Raw genomic sequence first — 16,071 nt, 5'->3', positions numbered from 1 at the left:
AAAAAATAAAGGGGAAAAAGTTTGAACCCACCAAAATGTTGTTGGGTGGTCCAACTGTTTGCGCACTTTATGTAACAAAAACGGTATTGAAAGTCTACAGTATAATCAATGGTCTTTCCGGACACTACTGCTGCTGAATCAGCTGACATGAGTGGCTGTAATGACTGATTGTACTGAAGGCGCACAAACAAAACAATGATTAAGACCTTTTTGGATGTACATACAGTTCGTAATGGCAGCCGTTGTGATCGTTGCTCAAACTACCAAAATAGTTTTGATAGGGCTCAATGTTTTGCTGAGTATAAATTGTGTTTGTATGTAACATCTGAGGCTTCAAAAAATTCTCTCAGGTTCCTGAGCGAAACAGTGGTAAAGTTACTTCCATGTTGTCAGTGCTAGACCAGGTTCAAATCCAGAAACCCCCGCTAATAACCATCTTGGAAATGTGTTAAGAAAAGTGTTTTAGATATTGGTAATAGTTATTTTTTTTTACTTTGACATGAGAGATCCAAATCGTCTACACTTTAAACACCGTATAATGACCAGGGATACGTCTCCTAGTGCGAGGAAGGTTAAATGCCAAGCCAGCAGCTGCGCCGTCGCGTTTGACCCATTTCTCAGCCAGCAAGGTCGCGGACAGACCCCAGGGACTACGACCAGCAGTTTAACTCCACTAGACATCCTGGATACACACTCTTCTGTGCAGTACAGCTCACACTCGGCACGCGTACGTTGTCCACCTCAGCGCCATGTCCAGATCTAGCCTGGTAACAGCCTGAGGTGGTTTGGCTGCACATCAGCTCTTGTAACATGGTTACGAAACTACATTGGTGAGGTTATCGTTGTGGAGAGAACTTAAACAGCCCAGTTTGAACGTATCACCAGCTTTTACGAATGACCTCTGTGCCACAACTTCTCCTCGCCAGAAAATAACACAGAATATCTATAACATGACTTTATGAAGAACTGAAACTTGCTGCGTCCCCCACAAAAAACAATTTTTTTTTAGGGATTATTAAATGGATGGATAGTGGAGGAAAAGTTTGTAGTCAGAAGAGCATGGGTTGGAGTCGAACCAAGGCTGTAGCAGTACATGCACAAGAGTCACATAAGAACACTGTATTAACCTATGCCACTTGAAACAATTACAAGTTAACCACTCAAATAGGTTAGCTATGTAAAGCAACTGAAAAATATGTAACCGGTAAAAACCTTTTTGAAATAAAACAGAACAAGAGACAAATAAAGGCTTTAAATGAAACCATCTTTATTAAGTAACTTTAATATCAGAAAAATAAAACTCTTAATTCTCTTTACAGCAAATATATAATATCAGTGCTTCGGCCACAACTTAAAAGGCCATTTATCATAAAATATAGTTTGCTTTAAACAACTCAATTTTGTTGAATTTATGCCATTAGACTTCCCTACATATACAAAACAAAAGTGTAGTAAAATTAGCAAATACTTTAACTGTTGGTAACAGCATATATGTATATATACAGTATATATTTAAGATACATTTGTTCCATTCTCAGTTTGGTGGCGTACAGACAGACGCAGTTCACATTCGATCCTTGGCCTTTGTACAGTTGCGGGTTACAATGCGTTTGTGAAAACATGCGTTTGTGCACCCGGTCTACAAGATGGCTGCTAATCATCATTTAAGTACTGGTGAATTATACTACAAGCAAATAGCACTGATGATCTGCTGCACACCTCAACTCGTTCTCCAAGTTTTGCTCGTACTAGAGAAAAATAAATCTTATTTGTAAACATTTTAATATATATTTATATTTGTATATCTGAAATGTAACTTCAAGTGAAATAAAAAATAAATTTCTGTATATTATCGGTCTTTAACAATAACAACACTCAATACACAAAATGTCAAGACTTGTCTTGAGGTTGAGAAACGTAAGATATCATTCAAACAGAAGCCACATACCTCTGGGACTGCTTCTAAACAAGCGGACCAATTATTGGCATTCAGACAAATCAAATCAGATCTTTGTCAATACTTGGGCTCCCTGTCTAATGCCAGCTAATGGCGGACGGGAAGAGGGGTGAGAGGATGACAGCGCAGGGAATACTAGGTCTCGTCTGTCAGCAAGATAAGACATGGGCTCTGTGCTTGGGCACATGATAAAACTCAAACATGAGAAGGCAGCTCAAATTAAGAACTTGTACCAGAGGCAGAGGAAACCGTTAGTTCAAAATTGCATTAGGGTCAACGTAGGCTAGTTAAGTTCAGTGTGGGTGATTGCCCCATGCAAATGTCTGTCTGACTCCCCATATGCAGGACACAAAATACTGAATAACATGGCTGGAATGTCAGGAGCCCAACCACATAGGAGCATGAGTTGACCACACCCCAACCGAAAATCAGGGCCCTACCTGAATGGATCTAAGACATGTCCTTTGTCAGTCTGACCCCTTTAAGCATAAGGTCTGGGTTGAGAAATAGTGTTTGATAAAATACATGCTTTCTAAAAAGGCCACAGGCTTTTTTTTTTTTTTTTTTAAATAGAGTTCTATGGTAACATGGAGTACCCACAAAACCAGTTGTAAGTTTTGATTACTTAAGTGGAATTAGGCACAAGTTACTGTAAACATAATGTTTTTAAGTTGCAATGGAAAGCATGGCAGTACTGAAATAGCACATATTGGTACTTCCTGTCTCTAAGCACTGCTAATGACAGGTAAGGGGAAGAAATTATATATAAAAAAAATAGCAGCTAAATAAAGGGACTGAAACCAGGAGAGAAATAAAACCATACGACCAAATTTAACATTGACTCAAAGACCGTTGAACAGCTAGGCTGACAACCATCCCGCTACCCAAAATGTATACATTATACAAAAAAAATAAAAATAGGAAGATTATTACAATGTCAAAATTAAAATCATTTTTGACAAATCCCAATGCTACTCGGCGGGCAACTGACCTCCACGAAACAGCCTGACAGTGGCCACGCCCCCCGGCCAAAGCACCCAACCACTCCCTCACATGTTACGCAGCCGTATGGCCTGGGACACCGGCGTCTGGCAAACGGGGCAGATGGCCTCCGGGCTCCGGCAGATACGGGTGGCACACTCGATGCAGAAGAGGTTGTGCCCGCAGGGCACCAGGGCTGCAATGATCTCGCTCTCCAGGCAGCGGATGCACTCCTGGCGGCCGCGGCTAAAATCTGGTGGTGAGTTGGAGCTGGTGCTGTCACCGGAGGACGAGAAGGCGGGGAACTCTCGGGCGTCTGAAGCACCGGCGGGGGCCCTCTGAACCCGCCGAGCCATGGGGTGCTCCAAGGCCTCTTGGAAGGTGGGGGAGTGGCGGGGCGTGCCGGGCTGGCTGTCTCGGACGGGGGCCTGGCGGCCATCCACCAACTGCACGCCCCGTTCAAATGGGCTCCACGCCGGCTGTGGCGTTGCCATAGTCACCGCCAGAGGGTCAAACCTAGGAGAACCCAGGGCTGCAAGCTCCTCGGGGGCCAGGGGGAGCAGAGTCTCCCCGAACCAGAAGCTGGCCGCCCCGTTGTTGTTATTGTAGTTACCGTTGGCATTGAAAGGGCTCGTCGGACTGAAGTCGGCCATGCGATTCCCCGCGCCTCCATAGTAGGAGTCAGTGGAGCCGCTCCCCAGGGAGCTGGAGCTGTCGTTGCGGTAGTTGGCAGTCATCCGCGTGCCACCACTGCGGCGAGCACCGGCAGGTGCGGCGCCGTTCGAGTGCAGCCACGCGGCGCAGCCGCCGGCCTCGAAGCTGACGTCGGTGCCGTTGTAGTGAAAGTCGTTCTCGTCCCCGGGGACCTCCACGCAGTTGCCAGTGCGCGTGGCGATGTGGGCCTCAATCTCCTCCCGTGCCCTGTCCACATTCTCAGGCATGCCGGTCACCTCAAACACTGGCTCTTTGTCTCGGCTCGGCGTGACAATGTACGTGTGTGTCTGCTGTTGGATGCGCTTGATAGTCGCACCCTTGGGACCGACTACCAGCCCGACCACACGGTAAGGTACACGCACTTGGATGGTGGTCTGGCCAGGCAGGGAGGGTGCGCCTGGCAGACCCGGCCCAGCCGCCGCCAATGGGCCCGCCTTGTTCCGAGAGGCACGGATGAGGGAGAAGTGCTCGGCAGCGGATAGGATTTCCCTCTTGGCCATGGCCACATCCTCCTTTCTCCCCGTCACCACAAAGACAGGCTGCTCCCCTCGCATGGGCGTCTTGATGTAGGTGTTGGTCTTCGCTCGCAATGCCTTGATCTTGCAACCTAGGGGAAAGCGTAAAGGAAGAATCTCAGTTAAAGAAAGATTGTTGCTGACAATGATTTTTTTTTTTGGCGACAATTAAACATGACTATTACTTGCATTTAGAATTTATATTTTTTGTTGACTATCTTTGGAAATCAGAGATATTGCTACTTTGTCAAGTCTTCTTGTAGCTAGTTGAAAGTCGAACTTCTTTTCATTTCCTCGACGTTTTGACAACAGTTCACCATCCCCCACAGGCAGACATGAAAACTATTTGCGAAACTAGCTATGGCAGTCCAGTCAACACATTTTTTACGAAGTTCAAAATAGTCCGTGACAGACTGATTTGACAAGTTAGTAAATTAATATATTGACATATTACAACTTGGTTACAACGATTTGTTACTAGCGACAGCTTGCTAGCTGATGTGGCATGGTGGTCAACAAAGGCAAAGCTATTATTTGAGATGCTAGCTGCACAAAGCGAGGCTAGCTAATGTTAGCATACCATCAAATAATAGAAATACAACTTGCTAGTTAGCTTGCCAACTCAATCACATGCCTAGAAAAAAACAAATCAATATTTGTCAGCTTAACGTATGTAAATGGTGACCTACTTCGCAGATACAAGCCTCCACATTTCGGGAATGATGACAAATATCAACTAATAGTAAAAGTGTCAGAAAGCTGCATTACATACAATATTATTCCGGAAGAATGAAGGTATCGTCCACCTATTTTAAAACCAATGTGCGTTTATTTTTGTATTTTTTACCAACTTACCCTGTCTACCGACAATCTCTGCAACATGTTCAGAACTGGGCACCGAGACACATTCTGTTGTGTTCACACTCTTTCTCCGCATAAGTAACGACGTCTCAACTTCATAGCCAGGCTCTCCGTACACAGAGGGCAAAATAATCATTCCGGTTGCCTGTTGTGTTTCGTCCTCAAGCTCATCATTATACAGCAAGAGTGCATCGGGCGTCTCCATCCCAGGTTTCATAACCGAGCGTAGTCCCGAGACTTGGGCCTGCGCAAGTAGCGAGTTGTTGGTATCATGTTCCTCCAGCAGCTCCTCGTCGGCTCTTTCCTCGTCGTCCTCTTCCGTGGGATGGTAGCGCGGTAAAGGCTGTAGGTCCAGGACCGCGCCAAGACAACTAAAATGAGAGACCGGGCGTGGATAGGAGGGTGTCTCGGCTTGTTCCCTGGGACTGCCGTGGTCATCGAGGCCTATGCCGGCGAAGGCATGCACAACTAGTGGCGGGATCTCCGACTCAGTTTCCTCGGTCTCCAACAAAGATGTGCTACTAGGCATTGTGAATCTCTGTGATGTGAACTAAATGAATAACACACGTTCCGATAATTAAAAAGTAAATATGATCTGTAATAATTAATATATTAAAAGATTTTGATTAAAATTAGCGCCAGCGCCAGTTGGATGTTGTCGATGTGTTTTGTCTTGTCTTGCACCCCTCCCTCCCCCTTTTGTCTCTCCAGCAGCAGAGTTTGCTGGATTTCTCGCGAGATAATCAAATTTTCTTCTAAATTGTAGATATAATGCGGACTCTACTCCCTTGGACCGCCACCCGCAGCTTGGGAGGATGCAATAAATGAGAGATTTCACATGAATTAAAATTATGACAATCATGTGGAAATCAAATCAGTTGATTAAAACAACCTTTATTAAACCAACCATCTCATATTTAACACAATGCTTGCCAAGGAGAAAATGAGCTTCTTCCTCTGAATAATGCACAGTTAATGGACCATCGGCACTTGTTAAAATTAATGAAATGCCATCGCATGGATCATTTGTCATTCCACAACGTCTCTTTTCTATGAAGTATTTCTGCACAAATATTAGTTTGCTGAGATCAAGTGCATCGTTAATGGTGAACCTCTAGATGGCAGCATTGTTTTAAATAAAAGGGTCCTCCGTTAGGTTTGAAATTTACTTTTGAACAATTATCATGAAAATAACTGTTATTACAGAAGTGAATGTTTACCTTGTGCATGAAAAAAAAATCGCAATCATTGTAAAGCCTACAACAATACTGTTTTAGTATTCTTTGTGTAATATGACACCAAACATGCGTAGCCCGTGCGTTGCTTAGACACTAAATAACATGGAGCGCGCCGAAAACACGTTGAGCTAAAATAATTTTTTATGAATCATAAGTAGCCTAGTGAGCAAAAAGGGAAGATATGGCTAATACCTAATAATATTTGTTATCTCATAAAGTAGCCTTGTCTTATATTTACTGCTGGTGAAAATGTATTGTCGCACTCCAAGATGTACCTACCTCACCGTCGGTAGTACTACGTCCCAAGTTGGGCCAGGATCATATGAGGTCAATCAATATAAAACCCAGAAATCTGGTAAGAACGTTATCTTTTTCGAATTAACAGGTTTAACTAGCTAGCCATGCCATCAAAATGTCGCAAGTCATAAGTATTTGTAATTAATGTCACTTGCTGAAACCATGCAGTCGGGTAACTAAAGTCAGCTACAGTGCATTCTGAAAGTATTCAGTCCCCTTCACTTTTTAACATTTTGTAACGATACACCTAAAATTATAACATTGCTTAAATGTATTTTTCCAAATCAGTCTAAACAAATTACAGTACCCCATAATGACCAAGCAAGCAGAATTTTATTTGGAAATGTATTAAAAAATTACAAAAAACATAAATATTCAGTCCATTTTAAGTATTAGTATTCAGAGGTCATGTTCATCTTGTTTCCGTAGACCATCCTTAAGATGTTTCTACAACTTGGTTGGAGGCCACCTGTGGTCGGTGTTGCCAGGTAAAGCAAAAATATCTAGAGCAACGACTGCTCCAAATAAAGACGTTGATCGGCAACTATCTAACTTTTTTAATTATACATTTTATTTGATTGAGGCTACATTTCAAAACAGGGACGACACAGATGACATAATAATAATAATAAGAGTTCTTGCATGGTGCGCTCTGCCCGCCCGCCAGCTTGGGGATTGTACCCAGATGTCAGGCTCACTGCGACCCCCAGGTGGCCCATGAACGACCTCCAGACACGGGGCTGCAGTCCGATACAGTGTCTTCCGGAAGGCCGTAGTGCCGGAAGACCTGCTGGAGTGGCGCCTCGACGACTTGTACAGCAAAGGGAAAACCGGGAAAGGGAATGGGTCGGATCACAGAATGACTGTGTTGCCGTCTGACCGAGGGAGGTCTGTGAGGAAGTCAATGGTGATCTGAGTCCAAAGCCGCTGAGCCACTGGCAGAGAGTGCCGCTTACCTGTACCAGTACTTATCCTTTGGGGTAAACGGGCCGACCTTGGATACGTAGATTTTCCTTGTGGGGCAGCCAGCAAAGAACAAGGTCTGGTGAGGGTTGAGGCATTTCCCTTCCCGGGTGTACTTCAAGTTCCTGTGGTCTGTCAGCCTTGTGAAGGGCTCTTTAGTACCTTTCAGTACCCTCGAGCTAGTGTCGCCCAACCAGGATGTAATCTATAAAGACGATCACATGTCGCCCAACCATGTCCCGAAATACCCCGTCTAATAAAACATTGGTTGAAGTAAAGTACAAGTACTTTAAGGAAAAAGTACAGTTCATGACAGGTATTAGAAGCACCGACAGCTATGTGATCCTTGTTCCTTATGTTGATCTTTGTTTCACGGAGTATGCTGTTTCTGAAATTGTTTATGCTGGCACATGTTGTGACATGTCAGTTACAGAGACTGAAATTCTTAACTGTTTTTCAGATGGCTATGCTCCATTCCTCTCACTGTCCTCCCGGGAGACACTGTTCCACAGGTCCAGCGATGACACCGACTTGCCCGGACCAGGGCAGTATAACAGCTACCAAGGCAAGGTAACACATCCACCCAAGTGTGAAATGAATCGTTTGCTGATCAGTGTTGTCAAATAGGGAGAATTAATCCATGGGTTGAATTTGATACGCAAGTTTAGGTCATTATCACAAACAAAGGCGATGTTGATCTGAACCTCACAGGGTCACATTGTGGGAGGACAAAGTCTCCGGAATCGTTCAAAGCGGTTCGATGAGATGGTGTCGGAGGTCCCGGGGCCTGGAACGTACAACATCCGACCAGCTGGCGACACTCCTGGCAGTGCTGAGGTCCAGCCTCCGGGGAAGAGAGGCACAAAACTGGTGTGTAGTCCTAGGAAGTATTCACCTGGAACAAAGCAGAAACAAGCAGGCTTTAACAGGGACTCATCTACTTCAATATGTTGACTGTCAGTTTTGATGCTAAACTGCTAAACGTTTTGCTGCGGTGTTTACTGACAAATCCACCCGTGGACAGATGAGTGGGTCGGCAAACAAAGGGCGTTTCAAAAACCTAGAGCCGGAAGATGGAGATATTGTTGGTAAAGAGGCTCCCACTCTCTGTTCCTGCCAGGGACTTCACAGAGGGCATACACACCTGAAGTTCCTGCCGCAGCCAGACATCCCATCAATCCCTTCCCCAGGACAGGCCTTTGGCTATGAAGATAACGGACAGGGGTTTCTCTGCAAGAAAAAGCCAGACGAAAAGGATGACTCATTAGGACCTGCTTTTTACAACCCGCTATTGGTAAGAGAGAGCACACACACACACCATACACACACACACACACACACACACACACATTATGACAGTGTGTGTGCTGAGAGTAAATTCATTAGTGTGTGTCTGCTCGTGAGTGTGTGTGTGTGTGTGTATGTGTGCTTGTGCTTGTGTTTGCACTTACTCTGTGTGAGAGAGTTCCATTAGCAGCAGCCGATCTAATGCACCAGTGGGTCTCTTAATTTGCCCAGAATCTATTTCCATAGCTAATGATGGGAGCTCCACTTTAAAAAGTCACAAAGCACCTTGTTCATTTATTCTGGTGTCAACAAAGAAGACCATTAGTAATTATTCTCCAAGTTATATTACAATATTCACTTAAAATAATGCAACGTTCGCTGGTCGGGCCGTCAATTAGACCATATTTCATTTGCTAATGACTAACTGAGTGAACGGCGTCCTTGAGGTAGGTTATGTCAACCCAGCCCGGCAGAAAGAGCCTAGTGATTTAGGGTTATCAAGAGTCCATCAATTCATTCCTTTCTTCCTCTCCCTGTCTGTAAATGCTTTAAATCTCCTGACTGACATGCATTTTTAACCACCAAGTTTATCAGGTCACAGAGCTAAGTAGCTTTCTAATGGTGTTCTTTCAAAGTGGGTGAGACTACGCTGAAAATTCTTATTTGGGCAGTACTGTTGGGGGTGGCCTATACTCTATTTTTTTTACCTCAGCTCAAAATCTACAATTAATTTCAAAACAAACCAAATTATTCATACCTTTGGTTTGTAGTGTGAGTCTCGGTTGCACTTTCTTTGGTTGTCTTTTTTTTTAAACGACGTTTGTGGTGTTAGCTAATTGGATGCAACATGTTCATTTGCTGTTCAGGGGTAGCTGATTGAATTCAAACCTGCTGTGTCATTTTGATCGCATAATCACTTAAGAAAGGAGTGCTCATGTATTGTCATTACTATGAATTAAAGACTCCTGTACCATATTGCAATCGACCGAGTAGAAATGGCAGAGGTTGTAAAGAAAAGAGGTACTGGCTTCTAAATCTCTCCTGACATGTACCGACATTTATTGACATTTCTTCAACCCATCCTTAAGAATACAATTCAAAATAGCAGCAACCCCTCCACCTTCAGAGATGTTTTTTTACTCCCATCTTCTGCAGGCAAAATCCAGCGCCTGTCAGAAGTACAAAGGCGTCCATTTTGGAAAGATGACTGGGAAGCGAGTAGAGCTGAAGGTGGTTGAGGGTCCTGGACCAGGCCAGTATGACCACGATGCGTGAGTCCCACCTCCTCACACTCGCCCCACCAGTGCTACTAAACACACACCCCTATCCTAGGCTGGTCCAATCCAGTGACTCTGGCCTATAGGACCACCCCAGTCAGGCACCTAGGCAATAAGAGACTCTAATACCCTGTAATGTGCATTTGTTTTCCCAGTTATCGAAATCCAACAGGGTCATATTCAAACACAGGCTACATGCTCCATTATTCTGTCTGGGTTTTTTTTATGCCAAAATAATATTGAAGTGATATTAAAGTGTTTAATATAATTTACGGCTGGCACCTCCATCCTGACATTATTGACGGTGAGTAAGGATGAGTCTCGCTAAGCACTTTTGGGCATTGTGGGCACCCTCCCAACGCAGTTATTTGAAAGGCATCAACAGCTCAATAGTGGGGAGGGCACCTGCATCCCTCCAACCGACACAGCCCTCAATCTCCTCAATTTAGCTTAGCTGGGTCGTGTAAATCACTGCTCCTCCGTTGTCTGCTGTGCCTTCCTGGGTATATGGGACTAACAGGGTCATTTGGCAATGATTGACAGGGCCCAGGCATCCTCCCCCCACGCCTGAGAGCTCAGAGCTGCTGATAAATATGACTTCCCATCCCCCCCGTCCTGTGTTCCAGGTATTTCAAGGCTGTGTACGAGAATGTCAATATGAGGAATGGGCAGGGGAGTCGGTCAGAGCTGGTTGTCCCGCGCTACCATGAGATTGTCCCCTTGCAAGAGAAGAAGAAGGTGAGGTTGAAGTGGTGGTCCACTTCGGGGGGTGCATTGTGGTCACACCGTAATGACCACAACATAACCGGCCTCTATAACCGCATAGGCAAAATGTTGGCCACTCCCACCACAACTAATTTCTCTTCTTCATTTTTTAACTTAACCTTCACAGTGACTTTTACCACACTGCAAACCTAAGCCCTAATGTTAAATTAAGACCGAAAAAGCAAATGTTAATTGTCAAGAAGTGACACCTTCGTGACACCTTCTTTGGGATGTTGTTGTCCTATTGATGTTTGTAATTGCTCTGCCGTTCCTTTCTTTATCTGTGTTTCCCTTGACATGCTTACTGCAAGCACTGCAGCATTCTTCAGTGTTGTGACTTCTCTACCTGCTCTCGCCGTTATACCACTCACCACCAGATGGCGTTCAAGCTTCACAATTGGACAGAGCTCCTACAGTGTGATCAGTGAATATGGGCTGAAGTTTTTCAAAGAAACAGATCTAGGATCAGCTTTCTGTGCCTCAATCCTAACCGTAACCATTGGTGGGGAATTGCAAACTGACCCCGGATCAGTATCTATGGGTGGCTTCATCCTACTCTATAATAAGCAGACATTAATTGCCTGCAAATTTTCTTCAATTTCTGAAATTGTCAGGTATCATCAGCTACTTGATCTGCACCAGAACCGCAAGGACTTTGGACAGGGACAGCTACGTGTCTTTCGGGCCTGGTACTCCTGAGGTGTGGTCCAAGACCTCCTGTCTTCCTAAGTTGAAACAGAGCAGGACACAAGGAGAATTTAGAGAGCGCATTCCTTTGACTTACAAAGGATTTACAGTGGAGAATGAGAACCAAACCTACTCCCCCAGCACAATAATACAGCAGTGTAAAACCTTGGGGCTGAGACAGGGAGGTCCAGTGACACTGTGGCCCTATCCGAGGGTGACCCTGGCCACGGCCAAACAGACCCATGGTCTGCTTTTAGGGATTTGTGGTGAGAGGAGGGTCAGGTGTGTATGGCAAGGCAATGGTGTGTGTGTGTGTGTGTAGTTGCCCTCCTGTCAGTGTGGGTTTTCTAAAGTGACCCCCCCCCCCAGTGTTGGCTGGGCTCCTATCCATCGTCTTTAGAGAGGGACTGGCACGGCACCACCTTGAAGCAGGACCTACAGAACCTGGGCCTGTTCTCCCACTCACTGTCGACCCCACTGAGTATGAGGGTGGGGTTCGGTTGGAATTGAAGTCACTTAATTCAGAACCCCCCCCCCCCCACCCCCAAGAAATAATTAAATCAAGAAGCCTTTTGAAATGAGTCACTACTCTTTCAGTTAATTGCAAACTTGTTGAAAATTGCTACTCTGTTTTCATGTGTTGACTTTGAGTTAGTTTACTTGGTGAAAGGTCTAACTTCATTTTGAACTGATACCAAATTGACCCCAACCCGGAGCTGTACGTGGTCGTGAAAATGGCCAACAACAACGGTCTTAAATAACTGCCAACATTGGATGGTTGGTTGGATTGGTTCCATTTAAATTAAGTCGGCTGAGAGTGGGTAATTATACCTGGCAACATTTGATGATGTAGTCACTCAATCTATGACACTTCAGAAAGAAGAGTGTAGGAGGAACACTGGGTAACATTAAACCACTATAACCAGTGTGACTAAACCTATCCATTAAACCACTATAACCAGTATGACTAAACCTATCCACTAAACCACTATAACCAGTATGACTAAACCTTCCCATTAAACCACTTTTACCAGTATGACTAAACCTATCCATTAAACCACTATAACCAGTATGACTAAACCTATCCATTAAACCACTATAACCAGTATGACTAAACCTATCCATGAAACCACTACCCACCAGTATTGTCCCCAACATTTGGCAGGTGAACGGACATCAGCGGCCCCCAATTCTGGAAGTCCACACACAACACATTTTTCCATTTTAATGGGTCTAGCGTGAGCCAGGGGTAGCTGGCTATGCAAATTAACCAGCCCTGTCCTTGATAGAGGGTCCCTGTGTCACAGGTTTGGCTGGGAGTAGCGGGCGATGTGCAGCCCTGGTAAAATAATGGAGATCTTCATTTTCCTTTTAATGTCTTCCAGTTCTGTATTGTCATCTGATGTCCTGGGTGTAATGCCTGAGGTTCAGCCTCTGGGGTACCTTCAGGAGTGGAGAAAACCCAGTAGAACATAGTTCAGTTAGCCAGTTTCAATAGATTAACTGCAGTTTAACATTTCCTCCTCACAGCTTTTTCGGGCGACTAAATGGCCCTGGATGGAACGGACCCTAATCCTGTCACCTTGCCGCCCCCCGTACTTCATAAATCCTACCCAGCTCTCTGCGGTTCTGCCAAGGAACATGGCTGCATCACAACTAACACCCTGTTCCCTTTACAGCATATTCATTCTGACCAGAACCAACAGGCCCTACACAGGAGAGTTAGGGATGTAATGGGAGCCAGTGTTGTGAAATGTAGGCCGCCACAACCTTGAGGTGGCCTCCGAAGAGTTCGCAGCGCACAGAGCAGCCACACACAGCGCCTCATTCTCCCAGACAACATTATTTCTCAGAGCTGAAATGTGTGTGTGTGTGTGCGTTTGTGTGCGCGTTTGTGTGCGTTTGTGTGCGTGTGTGTTTGTGTGCGGCTTTTTCAGCAAGTGCACATTTGCTTAGTTTTTGTGCTTACTTGGTTTCTCAGTGTGTGTGTCCTGGGTAACTAACGTCATCCTTGCGGACTCTAATGGTCAATACATCACGTTACATTGTTCATAGGGAGGCTGAATGGACCAAATTAGGGAGGAGATCTTCTGTCTAAGGGCCCACTCCACTCCCCTCACTGGTGCCTGGGCTGGATATCAGCATCCCTCTCTCGCCATCATCCCAGTCTCTCTCCGTTGTCCCTCTCTGTCTCCAGTTCCTCTCTCTCCATCATCCCTCCCCCATCATCCCAGTCTCTCTACGTTGTCCCTCTCTGTCTATAGTACCTCTCTCTGTCACCCCTCTGTCATCATTCCTCTCTAACCATAATGCCTCTCTTTTCACCCCCCACCCATCGGCAGCTCCTTCCACTAGTGTTGTTCATCTTCATAATTGAGTCATCTTCTTTTCCCACCTCATCCTGTGCTCCTCATCTGTGAGCGCTCACATGGCTTTCAATCCAACAAGACGCTCTATCGCTCCCTCTCAGGACAAACCAATAACACTTTGTTGTTTCTTTCTCTGCTCCCTGTGTCTGTTCCTGTCTGTTCTGTCTGTAGGGAGTGCCTGGTCCTGGCCAGTACCACATCAGGAGCCAGTTTGAGAAGCCGATCAACCCGTACGGGAGTCTAGTGCTAAGCCCTCCATTCCTCTCTCAGACAGAGGTACAGTGAAAGGCAGAAGACGTGCCTGCTATGGGAGACAGTGGAGGAGGACTAAAGCCTTCAGTCAGACGTACCACATTTGCAGACCCTTAGACAAGACAGCATCACGAGCCTGTCTGCCCAGATTCCAGATGTCAGGAATCAACGGGTTATTTTGGGATACACAGGAGTTCAGCTGGGCTGTCAGTATAAAAAAGGCTATTTCGTCATTCGTGTTCAGGTTGCATCCCGAATGGAACTATACTGTTCCATAGTACACTTCTTTAGATTAGGCGGTATAGGGGTCTAAACAACAGTAGTGCACAGTAGAGGGAATAGCATGCTATTTGGGACGCAACCCTCAAATGAATTCCTTTGTTGGATTAGGAAGAGCTCAGATCGCCACAAGAACCCTCTGCACTTCAGCAGAACTCTGTTTGCATCATATCGATAGATAGACTAAAAGAAACTCCTGACAGACGTCTTAATTAGCGCTGTCTCCATCTTCACACACGCGCGCGCGCATCCCTGAACTAACTCCCAACTTGGATATAAAACAGCTCCATCTGCATATTAAACACTTCACGATTCTCTACAGACTGGTGGGAGATGGTGAGAGACAGACAAGTGGGAGCTGGGGAGAGACAGACAGGTGGGAGCTGGGGAGAGACAGACAGGTGGGAGCTAGAGAGAGACAGACAGGTGGGAGCTGGTGAGAGACAGACAGGTGGGAGCTAGAGAGAGACCGACAAGTGGGAGCTGGGGAGAGACAGACAGGTGGAAGCTGGGGAGAGACAGACAGGTGGGTGCTAGGGAGAGACAGACAGGTGGGAGCTGGGGAGAGACAAACAGGTTGGACCTGGGGAAAGACAGACAGGTGGGAGCTGGGGAGAGACAAACAGGTTGGACTTGGGGAGGGACAGACAGGAGGGAGCTGGGGAGAGACAGACAGGTTGGAGCTGAGAAGAGATAGACAGATGGGCACCTGGTGAGAGACAGTAAGGTTGGAGCTGAGGAGAGACAGACAGATGGGCACCTGGGGAGAGACAGACAGGTTGGAGCTGAGGAGAGATAGATAGATGGGCACCTGGAGAGTGACAGACAGGTTGGAGCTGAGGAGAGACAGACAGGTTGCAGGTGTTTCAGAGAGGGGGTTGGTCACCCTTCTGGAGTTTACAGGGCATTTCAGTAAACTCCTCTGACCTGGTTTTTCTGGGCCCACGCTGCCAAGCACGCCGGTCTGCACTATGAAGTTGTCTCTCCACGTCTCTCAGCTAGGGGCCCTCTGCCTCTCTGGTCCTCCTCTCCTGGTCCCACACAGCTCACGCCATCTGACGTTCTCTTCCGGAGTTAGGGGAGGGGATGAGAGGAGCAGCTGGAACACACCCCACCCACCCACCCGACCATCCTCCCTCCTCGCCCACCCTTCCCCGTCTCACCAACCCCCTCGGCGGTTGTTGTTTCTGCCGACCTCAGCCCGCATCAGCTAAAGAAGCACTTAAATATAATCTGGCACATTCAGTTAGTAACGCGTTCCTGATCATGTATTCCTTCTTTTCATGTGCTACTTGTCTAAAAGCGGGAAGTTCAAATGGATCGGCGGTGTTTGTGTTTGAAGGAAAGAGTGTCCTCGGTTAGTGGGGAGAGTGGGTTTCTCAGAGCGAACCACCCGGCATTTTTAAGTTCCAAATCATCCTCCAAATCTATGCCGAGGAGCCAGAGATTTTGGATGTCTGTTAAGAGTTGATCTTTACTTCTGTGATTACTTTCTATTTTCCTGGCTGATTTATCTGTCGTCTATTCTGATCTGGATAGCAATTTGAGAGACTGAATCTAAAACAAAAATCCATTAAATCAGATTGTATGATTTTTTAAAATAATTAATTTGCATTTTATTGCATGACA

The 16,071-nt window shown here is 45.8% G+C and overlaps 2 protein-coding genes across 5 annotated transcripts in view; one reads left to right on the top strand and one right to left on the bottom strand.

The window, feature by feature from the left end:
• Window positions 1-1,245: 1,245 nt before the first annotated feature.
• Window positions 1,246-5,726, bottom strand: LOC105014577 (RNA-binding protein MEX3B). The gene is made up of 2 exons (XM_010877007.5): window positions 5,023-5,726; window positions 1,246-4,259 (listed from the first exon to the last, which is right to left on the bottom strand). The coding sequence occupies exons 1-2, from the start codon at window positions 5,555-5,557 to the stop codon at window positions 3,007-3,009; spliced, it is 1,788 nt and encodes a 595-aa protein (XP_010875309.2). The 5' UTR covers window positions 5,558-5,726; the 3' UTR covers window positions 1,246-3,006.
• Window positions 5,727-6,348: 622 nt separating this feature from the next.
• Window positions 6,349-16,071, top strand: part of stpg2 (sperm-tail PG-rich repeat containing 2) — a 36,853-nt gene continuing 27,130 nt past the window's right edge. For 3 of the 4 annotated variants that reach the window (XM_020052291.2, XM_020052287.2, XM_020052289.2), the window contains exons 1-7: window positions 6,349-6,621; window positions 7,987-8,096; window positions 8,238-8,396; window positions 8,647-8,820; window positions 9,969-10,084; window positions 10,717-10,828; window positions 14,083-14,187. In XM_020052291.2, the coding sequence (XP_019907850.1) occupies window positions 6,516-6,621; window positions 7,987-8,096; window positions 8,238-8,396; window positions 8,647-8,820; window positions 9,969-10,084; window positions 10,717-10,828; window positions 14,083-14,187 (882 nt within the window). In that variant the 5' untranslated portion in view covers window positions 6,349-6,515. Of the gene's footprint in view, window positions 6,622-7,301; window positions 7,843-7,986; window positions 8,097-8,237; window positions 8,397-8,646; window positions 8,821-9,968; window positions 10,085-10,716; window positions 10,829-14,082; window positions 14,188-16,071 lie in introns of those variants that run through there. The other variant, XM_020052290.2, reaches the window with a different exon arrangement.

This window comes from Esox lucius, chromosome 13 (genome assembly GCF_011004845.1).
Source record: "Esox lucius isolate fEsoLuc1 chromosome 13, fEsoLuc1.pri, whole genome shotgun sequence".
Classification (NCBI taxonomy): domain Eukaryota; kingdom Metazoa; phylum Chordata; class Actinopteri; order Esociformes; family Esocidae; genus Esox; species Esox lucius.
This window is presented reverse-complemented; position numbering and strand designations above follow the sequence as displayed.

Coding starts and splice junctions, on each gene's coding strand:
- LOC105014577 (XM_010877007.5), bottom strand. CDS start 5,557: ATGCCTAGTAGCACATCTTTGTTGGAGACCGAGGAAACTGAGTCGGAG. Junction 4,260..5,022: donor AGAGATTGTCGGTAGACAGG/GTAAGTTGGTAA, acceptor GCTTTCCCCTAG/GTTGCAAGATCAAGGCATTG.